Source organism: Crotalus tigris, unplaced genomic scaffold, assembly GCF_016545835.1.
Source record: "Crotalus tigris isolate CLP2741 ecotype Arizona unplaced genomic scaffold, ASM1654583v1 scf7180000018549.3470463, whole genome shotgun sequence".
NCBI lineage: Eukaryota > Metazoa > Chordata > Lepidosauria > Squamata > Viperidae > Crotalus > Crotalus tigris.
This window is the reverse complement of record NW_024097072.1, coordinates 2328703-2343568: the sequence shown is the minus strand read 5'-3', so window position 1 is coordinate 2343568 and position 14866 is coordinate 2328703. Positions and strand designations below refer to the sequence as shown.

General features: G+C 47.0%; 1 protein-coding gene across 1 annotated transcript; it reads right to left on the bottom strand.

The window, feature by feature from the left end:
* Positions 1-1636: 1636 nt before the first annotated feature.
* LOC120312929 lies at positions 1637-13607 on the bottom strand. Its single transcript, XM_039354287.1, has 7 exons — positions 13168-13607; positions 9567-10231; positions 6294-6479; positions 5866-6082; positions 5549-5661; positions 5171-5289; positions 1637-2905 (listed from the first exon to the last, which is right to left on the bottom strand). The coding sequence occupies exons 1-7, from the start codon at positions 13214-13216 to the stop codon at positions 2803-2805; spliced, it is 1452 nt and encodes a 483-aa protein (XP_039210221.1). The 5' UTR covers positions 13217-13607; the 3' UTR covers positions 1637-2802.
* Between the last annotated feature and the right edge of the window lie 1259 nt (positions 13608-14866).

The window sequence follows — 14866 nt, the reverse complement described above, 5'->3', positions numbered from 1 at the left end:
GGGCAAAATCCCCTATTTTATAAGGAGGAGAATAAATCACAGGCTCCCAACTCTGGAAATTAAACAGAGCTGACAAATTCCAAACAGCTGGCACAGTTCACTTAATTTTGTGTAAAAGGGTGTGTTTTGCCGCCCAGTGGCAAGTTTGAGAACTATTTTGAGCGTTTTTCTTTTCCAGCCCCAAGTTTGCACACTTGCAGGCGTGCTCTTGTTTTGCTCGCTTTTTTATATGCAGCTTCTCAGCATGCGGTTGAAAGTGATCAGACACAAATGGGTCACTTTGATGGTTTAATGTAGGAATTGCTAAGCCGCAATAAATTGAGAGTTACTGGGCACCTACATTAGTCATGCTGGTTACTTAGACTGTTTCTATCCTCTGCATTATTCATTGACCTGGTCTTCTTTTTGAGCAAAGTTGGTAGTTCAGCTGGCTGTCCAACATGGGCAGCCTACATCCTTCCCCGTTGCAATCTTTTGTCCCAGGCTTCTTAGATCATGCACAGCTCTTGAAATAAATACACCCACCGATACGTCCTCTCACAAACTCCCATCTTCATTAGAGGGAGAATAGAAATGCATGTACTCCCTTTTCCACTTCACAATGCATATTTTAAATCACGCTCTCAATACAAAGGCTATTTTAAATCCCTGGATTTTTTTTTAATCAGAGTTGCAATCCAGCCTCACTTGGATTACAGCTTTCTAGCTTTAAGAAGCACATTCTCTTTCTCTGCAGAATGTGATGCGCAGCCAGGAGGAAGCATGGCAGACACTTTTCCAGCTACACAAACTATCACCTACACCCACCAGCAAAAACTAAATTTTTTCCATCTTGAATTCATTGACCCATTACTCCTAAAACTCCTATGGATGCATCTACTACCGTTTGTTCTCCACTTTAAATCCCAAGGCGTAAGGGGGAAGCATCCCAATTTCAAGCAGAAACAGGATTACATTCTAAACGTTTGGGACTCTGGATCCCTAAAGACCTTCTACCTTAGCAGGCTAACGTAACAGAGCTGTTCCCCAACATCCCCTCTGTCCTTGATTGTCCGAGAGCTTGCCTTGACTAGTGGGTGGCCCTTCCCCAGCAACTGACTTTATTTTATTTAGGAATCAGAATGTTGATTTTCATGGCACCAAGATGCCCAGCGTTTTCCCTCCCAACATTTAAGCCAAGGTAAATTAGGTTTTCAGGATAGCCAAGGAGATCCGTCATACACTGGAGTCAGGTCAGTCTCGTTCAGCACTAGCCCCAAATGACTGAGGATTCCAATGTATCTGAGCAGCATCAGATTCTGGGAAGCTAAATCACTTTTCTAAATTTATGCCATTGAAAACATTGATACAAGCATTCTAGTTTATGCAATTGAAAGTTAGCTGCTCCCAAATTCAACCACTTGTACCCTTTGGGAAACAGGGTGGGAGGGTAGATGGATCCCTGGTATGATCCAACAGGTCTCTGTTTGACTGATGACACGCTACTTCTCTACCGCAAAGGATTCCATGTATCTCCAGAAGCAGTTTTTCAAACATGCATCCTTCCTTGCGGCATGAAATAATACATCCCTGGAATACCACATTCCACTGAATTTAGCTTTTACAAACAATTTTTCTCTACTCTCAGGTTCCGGTTTTTAAAAGTCTGCAAAATGTTTTATTTTACTTCTTTAAATACATTAAATACATTAAATACATTTAACCCCCCCCCAGCCCCATATATAGTTAACTGTTAAATCATATAAAAAATACAATTTCATCTGTGAAATTTCACAGTTGCATGCACCAAAGGGGGGAGGGGAAAGGGGAAAAAACCCAAGAAAGCATCAGATTTAATTTAAACAAGAAGACCAACAAGACATTTCACAGTCTGCAATGCATGGATTTCCCAATGGACACGAGAATTCTCTTTGCACCATTTTCTCTGCCTGCAAAATACTGAATTATTTTAACAGTCCTAAGCAACCAATGAAGCCATAGCCTCAGACCTCAAGAGAAAGGCGTTATGGAGAGAGAGACACAATAACGGTGCCAAGTGAATTATATTTTGGAGATCAGTATGCCTGTTACAGCATAAAGCTTCTCCAGAGGACCAGCCCCGAACACAGTGCACTAAAACCAGTTTTCTTTGGAGAATCAGCCACATTGTGCAAAAAAAGTGAAACTAGTGAGGACTGCAAAAAAAAAAAACAAAAAAAAACCCTGTGCTAATCTAATACTGCTATTTCTTTCAAAAACAGTGAACTCAACTCAAGATATTGCTAAGCTAATAAAATAAACTCTAAATCATTAACAAGTCATTTTCTGGCATAATAATTGTGGTTGACAATCCAGTTTGAACTATGGTTTGCATTACTGCATTGGGCCATTGTATGAAATCTCTGTTAATATTAGGAAGGAACAGGGAAAATTATTCCATAAATAAGAAAGTGCCCATCTTGCAAAGGCTAATTTGTGCAAGACGGCAGCATTGCACTCACAAAAGGATCAAAAAAGATTCATGGGAATGAATATATTAGCAATATCTGGCTTTTTTGCTAGGAAGAATCCCAAGGCCTTTCATTTCAGTTCGATTCCAAGAAAACAAAAGCCGGTCTCATTTGCCTCGCTTCTTCCCTGAACATCTCGCGCGCCTCGGCAATGTTCTGCTGAAGACTATTCAGATCCCATGACTCTTAGTGAACCATGTGGTGACGTCAGTGGACTCGGACAAACATGTGAGGAAGGGGACAAACCGTTATTGGCACAACAGTATCAAATCCGAACTTGCAGATCTGCCGTGCCTCCAGGAGAATCTGTAGTTCATCCCATGGAAACATGTTTCGACCGATGTATCTTCACCATCAGATTGGGCAGAAAACGCCGCCTTGGGCAGGATCCCTCTTGGTCTAACTCAGTGTCTGCTCTGTAAAGGGGAAAGTAAAGAAGGACATTCAGCCTGTGGCCTTTTCAATCCAGTTGCATCGGAAGTGTTTCCAGCGTGCTTGAGTGAAGCTACAAATCCAGGCTCCATGTACCACCCACCCCACCCCAATATAATGTTTCCAAGCTTGGGAAGAGCAATCTGACATTTCTCCTTCCTGATGAAATTTTTTTTAGGGGAGTGGGGAAGTGACAGTGCTGGGAGAAGAAAGACTGAATTGCAAACTCTTGCTTTTAGGGACTTTGAACTGATCAAACCACCTCCAACTTTCTCTAAGGGCTGCAGCACATGCAGCCTTCCATTGCTGAATGAAATAAGTACCCCTTTCAATTCTGCTGTAACAAGCAGCAGAAGCCTTGAACGATTTTTGTGGTGCCTTCGTGTCAGTGTTAACCCCTGGCAACTGCCCTGAAGTGGTCTGGGCAAGATTTTGTCAAAGTGCTTTGCCATTGCTCTTTCCTAAGGCTTAGGGGGAGTGACTGGCCCAAGGTCATCCAGCTGGCTTTCTTCCTAAGGCAGGGAACAAACTTCATGGGCTCCTGGTTGCTAGCGTGATGTTAGAAGCTCTGCACCAAACTTAGGCCAAAACTTTTATTTTTAACTGCATCGGTCAACTGCAAAGAGAAGCATCCTCGAATCCTTTCAACCATGCGTGCTGGAAAAACATTAGAATGCTTACGGCATTAAAAAGAGAGAGGGAGGGAAGGAGGACTTCTTGTTCTCGTGTTATAAAATAACAACTAAAAGAACCTCTTTCCAGCTGGGCTTGTTTGCTTTTTCTCCTATCTAGGCCAAGGACAGCAAGCAAACTAAAAAGGGGAGAAGCGAGGCCAGGTAGCATTTCAAGGCTGATTAGGTGACTTTTCTTCCCAAACAAGCTATCCAAAATCAGCTCCCAAATCTAAAATCCTTGGTCCTCCTTTCACGACTGGTGGGAGTGTCTGCACGGATAATTGTTGAACAATTCCATCTCAGAAGGAAATCAGCTCGCCTGCTTTTGAAATAGACTTCCAGGAGAGTTATATTTCTTTTCCTTCGTTAGTGCTCTTGATGGTATGTTTTTGTCGCATTTTGCTACTTCACGTATATTTGCAGTCCAAAACTGCTTTTTTTGCTGTTATCATTTGTAATGACTCTTGGTAAAATGCAAAGCCATCTTTACCGAGAGGAAAAGCAGATGTGAAAGAGAACTAACAGATACAAAACTGTGTCATACAAGGTCTATTTTTCAGAACGTTGCAACAATCACCTAGATAAGTGACGACTGAGCAAAAATGTGCAAACCTCCTTGGATATAAAGTCATTACCCCTACATACACACAATATATGCACTTATTGTGCTTTTTTATGTAGCACTGAGCAGCTGCATTAAACTGAAGGCTTGGCTCTACCATTTCTATTTCCTTAATTGTCACAACCACACACTCTTAACACAGTGTTCCTCAATTCTGGTACCTTTAGGATGCATGGATTTCAATCCCCAGAATTCCCCAGCCAGCAAGTTGAGTAGACAAATAGTGGTTAAGGTACCAGGTAGATCCCAGGAGACTGGAAAATCTTGTCCCGCCCTCGGCATTCTCCCTCATCCCAAACCCTCCCAGGCTGTTGTTGTGGGGGAAAAGGAGGAGGACGAAGAAGTATTAAGTATATGTCTGCCACCTTGAGTTATGTATAAAAATAATAAAGACAGGATATAAGTAAATAAATACACAAATAAGCAAAGCAAGCTTTTTTCCCCCTGCTGTAACAGGTAGAGCCATGCATTAGATCAGGGGTTCTCAACCTTGGCAACTTTAAGACTTGTGGACTTCAACTCCCAGAATTCCTCAGCCAGCAAAGCTGGCTGAGGAATTCTGGGAGTTGAAGTCCACAAGTCTTAAAGTTGCCAAGGTTGAGAACCCTTGCATTAGAACAGGGGTGTCAAACTCGCAATGTCACATGACATTGTGTCACGATGTATCGCAACTTTTTTTCCATTGCCAGCAATGGGGTGGGCATGTTTCAGCATGACGCATCTGGCCTGCGGGCCGGCAGTTTGACACCCCTGGTCTAGACAGATGATTCCTATTGTATTAATTTATATTGTAGCTGAACTGAATCCAACAGAGATAAAAGGACTCTCATTGATCTCACATCTATGAGGACCAGGAACAGACCCCCCCACATTCTTTCGGTGGTCAGTATCCAAGGCTCAACAGCCCTGTATCTGAATAATCCCAGCATCATATTCCTAAAGCCGAAACTTACCGATGGTGCCTGCTTTTGGTTGCAGTATCACTGGATGGAATCACTTCACTGGTCTTTGAAGACCTCCTTCTTATCCTGTTCAACAGCCCCTTAACTCTACCCCAGCGGGATCGGTCGTTCTGGAAGAGAGAGACACCCAGTGATACCAGCACTAGCCATAACTGAAAGTCAAGCAGAAACAGAAAGCATTTGGTCCAGCACAACACACAAGATTCGTTTCAGACATTCTCTCTCTGCATGTTGCTATGGAACCAACAGCTGCTTCCCCAGCCCTACTTTGAGGTTTTCGGAAAGCGAAGGAGTGATGGGAATGAAGTTTATGAAATAATACATGCCCTCAGTCTCGGTACTAACACTCGGTACTAACTTCCAGCTCACCTTTGCCTTCTGGCTTGATGGCCATGTATGAAAGCCGCTACCCAGTCGTTCCACTAAGCTGGGTGAACTGGCAGAGTGAAGGGCTGACATCATAGAACGATCAATCTTGTTTCCTGCAAAAATGAAAGAGCTTGCAGAAATCCACTTTTTTTTTTTAGAAACAATAGAAATCCCCTTCTTCACAAATCCAGACTATTTGTAAAGCTAGCCAATTCTAGAGGGAAATCAGTGGAGCCTGTTTAATGTGGCTTCTACATGACAATCAAACCCAAGAAATGGGGGCTACGGTTAGCACAGGGTGACCACCAGGTACTCACCCAGATGATGGGTTTGTCTCCGGAACATGTGTGTGTCTGAAGCAGAACGAGCCCGGAAGCTATGCGGATGCCAAGAGTCCACTAAATCGGGATATTCGTCTTCATTCGCAGGATTTCCCTTTTCCTCTTTTTCAGTCTCCATGGCTTCGGGATCACCCGGCTGGAGATCCGTTTGAGACTGCTTAGGCTCTTCTGCAATTTGTTCAAAAAAGCACTTCTGCCAGACAAAGAGAACTTGAGTTGGAGAACAATCACCGCAGAACTACCATTTGGGGTTTAATTTTCGTAGAGGGGCGGGATAAGCAGGTGATTTCAAGGTCTGGTTTACTAGCCCTCTCTCAATTCCCCGCACCCCAACTCTATTCTGTCCTTCCAACGGTGACCAACATCTACAAATTACAATTCAATTAGCTGTAGCCCTTTCCTACCTTCTCCTGTTGTAGGGTGCAGACCTGGCACTCCAAGGCCCGGACTCGGCACTCCAGTAGTTGACGTTCATGCTGGAGTTGCGTGTTGGCTTTCTGCAGTTGGCTAACTTTCTCCATCAGTTGGCAGAGGTTCTCCAGGCAGCGTACACCCGGCCCTGGCATGGGGAGGGATGCTGGCTGTTGTGCCTAGCAAATGAACATCAGGCAGAATTGTAGAATCGGCACGCTCCACAAATAATATTTTGTCTGATCCTCACCTAATGTGCAGGAAAACCAATTAAACTATCCAGCTTCTTCAACATCTCCAGAGTTGGGAAACTCACAACCTTATTTGGCAGACTTTTGCCCTGTTGGAAAACTCACCACCTTGGTTGGTAGACTCTTGCCTTGTTGCACAGATCTTACCACTCCAAAGATTTCCTTATATTTAAGCCAGGTCTAAGTAGCTACAACTTATATTAGCTCTCATTTCTGGCCTTAGTTCCTGTGCAGAGAAGAGCAACAAAGATGATTAGGGGACTGGAGGCTAAAGCATATGAGGAACAGTTGCTGGAATTGGGAATGTCTAGTTTAGGACGAGGGGGGACATGATAGCAGTGTTCCAGTATCTCAGGGGCTGCCCCAAAGAAGAGGGAGTCAAGCTATTCTCCAAAGTGCCTGAGGGCAGGACAAGAAGCAACAGATGGAAACTCATCCAGGAGAGAAGCTATCTAGAACTAAGGAGAAACTTCCTGACAGTGAGAACAATTAACCAGTGGAACAACCTGCCTCCAGAAGCGGTGAATGCTCCAACACTGGAAGTTTTAAAGAAGAGACTGGACAGCCATTTGTCCGAATGTATTGTAGAATCAGAAACTCCACTTTTTAAATATGAAAACCGAAAGCAACTATGGAAAGTCTCTGCTAAACCCTTGCAGGATTTCATCAGCAAATGACTAGGATTTCCCAAGAAACCTGAAGTTCTATTTCCTTGCTAGCCCAATTAATCTTTTGCTTATGACTGATTAATCAACCTTTTATCCTGCCGCTCCCTCATCATCAATCCAAAATATGACCAGAGAAAGGAGGAAATTCAGTGGTGACACACACAGATGAAATAAGATGATGTAGCCCAACAGCTATGCAGAACAGGAACACACATTCCAACGCAGAGCTGGCATTTCTCCATACTGTGTTTCCTCAAAAATAAGACCCACTCTTATTTATTATTATTTTGCCTCCAAAAAAAGGCACCAGGTCTCAATTTGGGTGGGTGTGTTTGTCTTTTCCACTCACCACTAGCACCGACAGCCTTGCCCAGTGGCCCACTTCTGCGGCCGAAGGAGCAGCTCCATTCTGTGGCTGGGAATGGGGCTCCGGCTGGCATTTTGCAGTCAGAGGCCTTTCTGGAAGGCCTCTGCAGCTGAGAACCGAGCTACGGATTCAATCCAATCTACGGTGGTCGGCTTTAGAAGCCTTGCAGAACCGAACTATGGACTGAATCCGTAGCCAGGTTCTGGGCTGCACAGGCCTTCCCGAAAGGCCTCTGACTGCGAAATGCTGGCCTGGGGATGCTGCAGAAGAAGAGCTGGGCCTGCCAGGTGAGGCAGGTGTCAATTCATGGGAGACCTGACTGCAACGTGGGGGAAGGGGGGCAGATCCACACCCCCACCCCTGCCTGAGTTTGACTTTTAGGCCCTAAAACTAGCGCTTATTTTTGCGGTAGGGCTTATATTAGGCCAGGGTAGGCAACCTTGGATCTTTTATGACTCCTGGACTTCAACTCCCAGAATTCCTGAGCCAGCCACGCTGAGGGGAAAGGGAGAGGTTTCCAAGCTGAGCAATGTTGGCTCAGGAATTCTGGGAATTGAAGTCCACGAGTCATAAAAGAGCCAAGGTTGCCTCCCCCTGTCTTAGGCCCACCCCCATAAATCAAGCCAGGGCTTATTCTCGGGGTAGGCCTTACTTTCGGGAAAATGCCGGTGTGTAATTTTGGATTAGGCTGGAATTCAGCTCCCCACGTCTAATATTACTTTGAGCGTTTCATTCTTTCTCTCTCCAGCACTTTCCGGACTGCCAAATATTAAGTCGCTCCTGGATCTTTGCGTTGCATTTTGCCACTGACAAATACTTTAGTTTGGACAGGAGCTGTTGACTGCCTTTAGTTGACTCCTGTTCCAGGCAGAAACCAAAGCAGAGCAGCAGACTTTAAGGAAGGCAAACAAAGATCCCCATGATGGCTGCAGTCTTCTGGGGCCACGTGTGACCGCTTTTGTGACCTTCTGACAAGCAAAGGTAATGGGGAAGCCAGATTCACTTAACAACTGTGATAGTAACTTGGCTGCGGTGATTCACTTGACAGCTGTGCCAAGAAAGGTCATCAAATGCTGCAAAACTCACTTAAGGACTGTCTCACTTAGCAACAGAAATTTTGGGTTCGGTGGCTGCCTTGAGATCCTTCAGGAAATCAAGCCTTTTAAGGACGTGTCAATTCATTCACACTCTGAGGCGGCAATGTTTTTGCACATCTCTGTTGGGAAGAAACTATGCTAATTCAATTAGGTTTATAGTGTAATTACAAATTATGGGTGTGGCCTTTTCGCTGGTATAGTGCAGCAATAATAATGATGTTTTCACAGGCTTCGCAAGCTGCAGTGCTGAACCTGCAATCACAGGCCTGTTAAGGAAAGAAAAGCATTCACACACAAAGCAGAATGAGATTTCATTGGGGTACAAAGGATGACCGACTCCAACATCGGTATAAATGAGTGTTAGGTGTAAAGCAGCTCATTCTGTTTGCTTAGCCCACTGTTGGTGAAAACAAATCCCAATTTGCCTTCTGTGTTGTCTGTGGGGACTCCTAAGCCCCCGTTCTGAATAACAGTGACCGGGTAGATTCATAAATACCTAGAAAAGCAAAGCCCAGGTGAGTCAGATGCCAGAGGAAGATCAGCTCCTCCCTGCTGCAAACTAGGTCAGCAGAGAAAGAGTCGCTTACCTGCAGGGATTATGAAAGGTGAAGACATGGGGACATTCTAGCAAGAGGCAATTATGCAAGGCATCAGCACAGGGTGGAATCTAAGAGCATTTCCCTACGAAACTAACCTACCTAGCTACTGGGCGGAAGCCATAGCTAATAATGATCCTTGGCTCTCTGATCACATCACCAAGAATGTACCTGCAAAGCCCCTCCATTTTTAGTCCCTCTGCCAGCAGCTGCCCTTGCTTGATCAGAGCTGTTTCAGAAGATTCCTCAGGTCAACCTGGGCCAACTGGCATCTTTCCAACACTCACCTTTTTTTCTGTTTTCTCCTCCTCAAGGGTGTTGCGGCCTGATGTAGTTTGACTGTATCCTCCAGAAGCCTCGTCCAGAAGCCTGTCAACACTCACTGGCCGGTGTGGGTAGCGGGACTTCAACTCCTCCAAATCTACCAGACTTTGACGCCTCTGGATCAGCTTGTTGGGCGTACGGACGTACAAGTGGTTCTTCTGGGACCTCTGACCCATCTCGGTGAACTTCCTTTTGACACAAAGTTCCTGCCAGTAGGCACGATCCAGAACAGGCAGTTCTTGTGGCCCATCTTTTTTGGGGCAACCCTCCCGAGGGGCTGGAGCAGACTCATCTTCTCCTGCCATCTGGAAACCATCTTGGTAATCCAAAGAAAAGCTTTTTTCGGATTCCACCGGGGTCAAAGGGGCATGATCGCCACTGGCCATCTCCACGCCGGAATCTTCCGATTCAGATTTCATAAGCCGTCCACTCATGGGCAAGAAACCCAGATGATGGGGAACAAGATCAGTTGGAGATCCGGCCTCGGCCCATCTATCAGTCTCTATGGTCATTTGGTCTTCAAGAACCAGGCTGAGCCGAGATTGGGGTTGAGGGATCTGCAGCTTCCAGCTGCGGGACATGACTGACGTTAGCACCACACGGTTCTCAGCTGGTCTCCAGACACTCTCTGCAAATTGAGAATGAAGCATAGTGAGTAGAAGCCACGCCCCTTCCACTCCCAAGAATGGACTGAAACTATGTAAATAGGGCGGCTGGCCAGGTAAGAGCTCCGTCTCAGCCCCTTCCCTTGCTAATGATCCCCAAGAGCTTTGGATCAGCACCTTGCAACATTTGCATTCCAAACATATTCCTCACAGGTACATGACTCAGGCAGCAGCCAGGTCTGGCCAGAAGAGCGGAGAAGGCAACCTGGAGAGGCTCCCGAGAAATTATCTCTGGGAAAGTGCTTCTTCACAAAGATAATTGCATCAGATCCCAAGAGTGCAAAGGATTCTAGCTCTTCTCTTTCTACACTACCATTTGGCCTCTCTGTGTTTCTCAACCTTGGCAATGGCTAGCTGGGGAATTCTGGGAGCTAAATTCCACACATCCTCAAGTTGAGGATCACTGCGCTAAACTACCCTAGTCCACCTTCTATCTCCCCTGCTTTAAAATTATTTCAATCCTTGTCTACCCAGCTCAATTTTGGACATTTTTCTACCTGTTTCTTTTGTTTTTGAATACTTTCTTTCTGGCAATCCAGATCTGGGAGTCATTTCTGTCTAAGATAAAAGATGTGAATCATAAAATCCCATCAGACCAGAGCACAGTCTGTTCTACAGATGTTATCTAAATGATCCTCAAAACTACTTAAGATATTTCCCAGGTATGACAGATAAATGGAGAACAGAATCTCATAGAAAAGTGACAAAGCCTCTTTACCACACAAACATCTTTAGACTGGATCTAAAATAAGTGACCTCACTGAGAAAGCAAGCAGAAAAGTCAACTTTCCCCCCCAAAAAATCCTTTTCACTATGACTTTAGAAGTCTTCATAAATTCAAATTCTGCAACAGTTATAACAAAATCAAGATCATGAGCAAACAGTATAATTCTTCTTATTTCAAGAATTATCCTACAGCGGTGTTTCTCAACCTTGGCAACTTTAAGAAGTGTGGACTTCAAATCCCAAAATTCCCCAGCCAGCCTGCTGGTTAGGGAATTCTGGGAGTTGAAGTCCACACATTTAATGTGGTCACAGTTGAGAACATGGCCTTATAGCAGAGGTCTCCCAACTTGGCAACTTTAAGATGTGTGGACTTCAACTCACAACATTTCATGCTGGCTGGGGAATTCTGGGAGTTGAAGTCCACAAGTCTTAAAAGTTGCCAACTTTGGAGAACCCTGCCTTATGGTATTAGCCAGCCTGCAAGATAGGAGAGGTAGAAGGATAATGGCTTTGAAAGTCCCCCTTGGCTTCCCATCTGGAGCCAGATTTATCCAGATTTCTTGACAGCGCTTAGTAGGCTGCCCCTCCCTCCCATGGCTGGAAATCCAGTCACAAGGGTCTTCTCAAAACTTCGGTTACCAATGGATTGTGGCCTCCCACCACTTTTTCTCTTCCCACAAACTGTTTTGAAAAGGGTGTTTGTTTCCATGCTAGATAATGAAACAAATGTTTAGCTTCCAGTTTTTTTAAAAAAACAAAACAAAATCAGCTGTACTTTTCCAGCAAAAAAACTAGCAGGAAAAATATGCCATTAATCCTACCTGTCAAAGAGCTATATTTGGTAGGATACAGGCCTTTTCTGTGGCTGCACCCTTTTTGATTTTCCAGAATTCCCTCAAAATGTGGCTAGGCCACTGGGTCTGGGGGCCACAAGGGACCGGTGAGTTGCTGAAGTGGCTCCATTGTGGTTAAAATCTGCTGCTCTCTCCTTGCCTTTTAATCACAATTTTTAATTCTTCATATTTGTTTGCTTTTTATAATGTATGCCACCCAGTTTCATATTTTTCCTGAGATGGGGCAGCATATAAACACGAACAAATAAATCAAATCTCTGCTTACACACTACATCTTTGCACTATTTTAGGGGATTTTAGGTTCCCCCCCCATATGCAATCTGGGAGCTGATGTGCTGAGGAAGGGGGTCAGATTTGATGTCTGCATCATGCAGTATAAAGCATAAATGTGTGAATCAGGCAGTTGGAAACGAATCTCTGTCCCAGGGAGATACAGGAAAAGAACCAACCACGTTTTACACCTATGATTTGATCTCCAGGTAATCCTTTGCCCGTTCATTCTTGGAAGCTAATCTACCAAGACTTGCACAAATCTCAATTCAAGAACATCTGACCCGTTGATGTTTTAAACTAGGGGCTGTATTCTTAATTTTGTTAGCTGATGGGGCAAAAAAAACAAAAAAACTTTTTAACTAATCCACTTGAAGATTGCCGAGGCCAAACAGCCCAGGTGCCTCAATCTGCTTTTCCCAACCCCTATTATTATCATCCCACCCCATAATTTGCTGCTGATTGAAAATGGTAACAGTTGCAGCCAAGGTCTCCGGAAGAGGCACATTTGCGCCCTTGCCTTAGCTTAGCCGGTCTCTCCCCCGCTTCTTCCACCGGTCTGCACGTAACGGCCTTCCCACGGAGCACGACTTTATTCGGTTATTAAATATATATATAAATATAAAGTTTTTTAATTAAACTTTTATAGTTTTAACTACCCTGGTGCTCATTTTATTTTAAACATAAGTATATATACACACACACCCCGCGCGGCTTTCAGCAAGAGAAAAGCAGACTAAACCCAACACGAAAACGTTATAAAACACTAGCAGTCAACTTTGCGGGAAATCGGGCCCATTGGGAAGCAGACCCGGGGTTGCAAAGCAGGGCTTTCGGGCGCCCCCCGGGTGGGCAGGCAGCACTTTCCCTCCACGGGATGCGACGGTTTAAAGCGCCTGGCCGGGAAGGGAGCCGCCCCGGGCGCGCTGCACGGACCGATCCGACGGCGCCCGGCTCCGAGGGGGACAGGAGAGCCGGGGGTCCTGCAGGCCGGGGAGCCAAAGATGCCACCCCCCCCCATTCCCACCCCCAGGCAAACCCGAACTCACCGCCGGGCTTGTGAATCGGCAACGAGAAGGCTCCCCGCTTGCGGTACATCTCCCGAACGAGCGCCGCCTCCGCCGCCTCCACTCCACCGCCAATGCGCCTCAGCCACCGCTCCGACTCCACCACCAATGCGCCTCAGCGGCCGCTCCGACTCCACCGCCAATGCGCCCCAGCGATCGCTTCCACTCCACCGCCAATGCGCCTCGACCACCGCTCCGACTCCACCACCAATGCGCCGCCGCGACCGCTCCGACTCCACCGCCAATGCGCCTCAGCGGCCGCTTCCACTCCACTACCAATGCGTCTCAGCCTCCGCTCCGACTCCACCGCCAATGCGCCTCGGCCACCGCTCGGACTCTACCACCAATGCGCCGCCGCGACCGCTTCCACTCCACCACCAATGCGCCTCGGCCACCGCTCCGACTCCACCGCCAATGCGCCTCAGCCAGCGCGTCCAAGTGGGAAACGAGCCACGCGCCGCCCCGGCCGCTTCCCACCGCTCGCCCAGCCGCCTCCTGGGCGCGCGGGGCGTTTTATACGGGGAGGGGCTCCGATGACGCCGCGGAGGCTGCTCCGGGGACCGCGGGGAGGCCCCCCCCCCGCCCTGGCGGAATCCAAGCCGGGCGGGGCGGGTGGGAGCTCGGCCAGGGCGCCTCGGCCGCGGTCCGGGACGGCGTCCCGGGGCCTCTCCTCCTCCTCCTCCTCCTCCTCCTCCTCTTCTCCGGCGCTGAGCGGAGGCCGAGAGCCCGCGCGGCCAGTCCGGAATCCCCGCCGAGGAGCGGAAGGCGAGGCCCCTTCTTCCCTCCGCCGCTTTGCCCGGCCTTGACCCCTTTTCTTTCCTGTGTCGGGAAAGAGACGGGGCTTAGGCGGAGCTCCATCCCAAGCCGCTGCCGCCGCCTTCCAGAGCAAAGAGGAAAGTTTGCTTTTGCCCCTCGCGCTTCTCTCCCTTGGCCGCCCCACCTTGCGAGGCTTTGGAGAGGAGCGCCCGGCAGGCCTTTTCAAATGAGGATAAAGTGCTAAGCTGGGGTATCTGTTGAAGTTTCAATCGGAAGAAAGCTGGAAGGGACCTTGAAAGGTCTTCTAGTCCAACCCCCGCCCTGCTCAAGCAGGAGACCTTATACCAGGGGTGGGCCACCTGGGCTCTTTTATGACTCCTGGACTTCAACTCCCAGAATACCCGAGCCAGCCATGCTGAGGGGAAAGGGAGAGGTTTCCAAGCTGGGCCATGCTGGCTCAGGAATTCTGGGAGTTGAAGTCCACCAGTCATGAAGGGGCCAAAGCTTCCCTCATGCTGGCTCAGGAATTCTGGGAGTTGAAGTCCACCAGTCATAAAAGAGCCAAGGTTGCCTACCCCTGTCCTAGACCATTTCAGACAAGTGGCTGTCCAGGCTTTCTTTAAAAATCCTCCAGTGATGAAGCACCCACAACATCTGAAGGCAACGCGGCGTTCCGCTTTCTGAAGATGGCAGCGTGCTTTGCAAAGGATGCACTTACTTAAAAATATTCTTAGTTTATTTGGCGTTCCCATATTCCACATTTCCTGCCTCGTTCTTCCTTTCCCGGAAACTAGCTTTGACACAATCCCAACATCCTCCGGTTGTGCTGACTATAATCTCCATTGTCCCCAGCTAAAGTTGGGAAGTGAAAGGCAGTGATTCAGACAATTCCCATTCCAATGCAGCTAACCAGGCTAGAAACTAG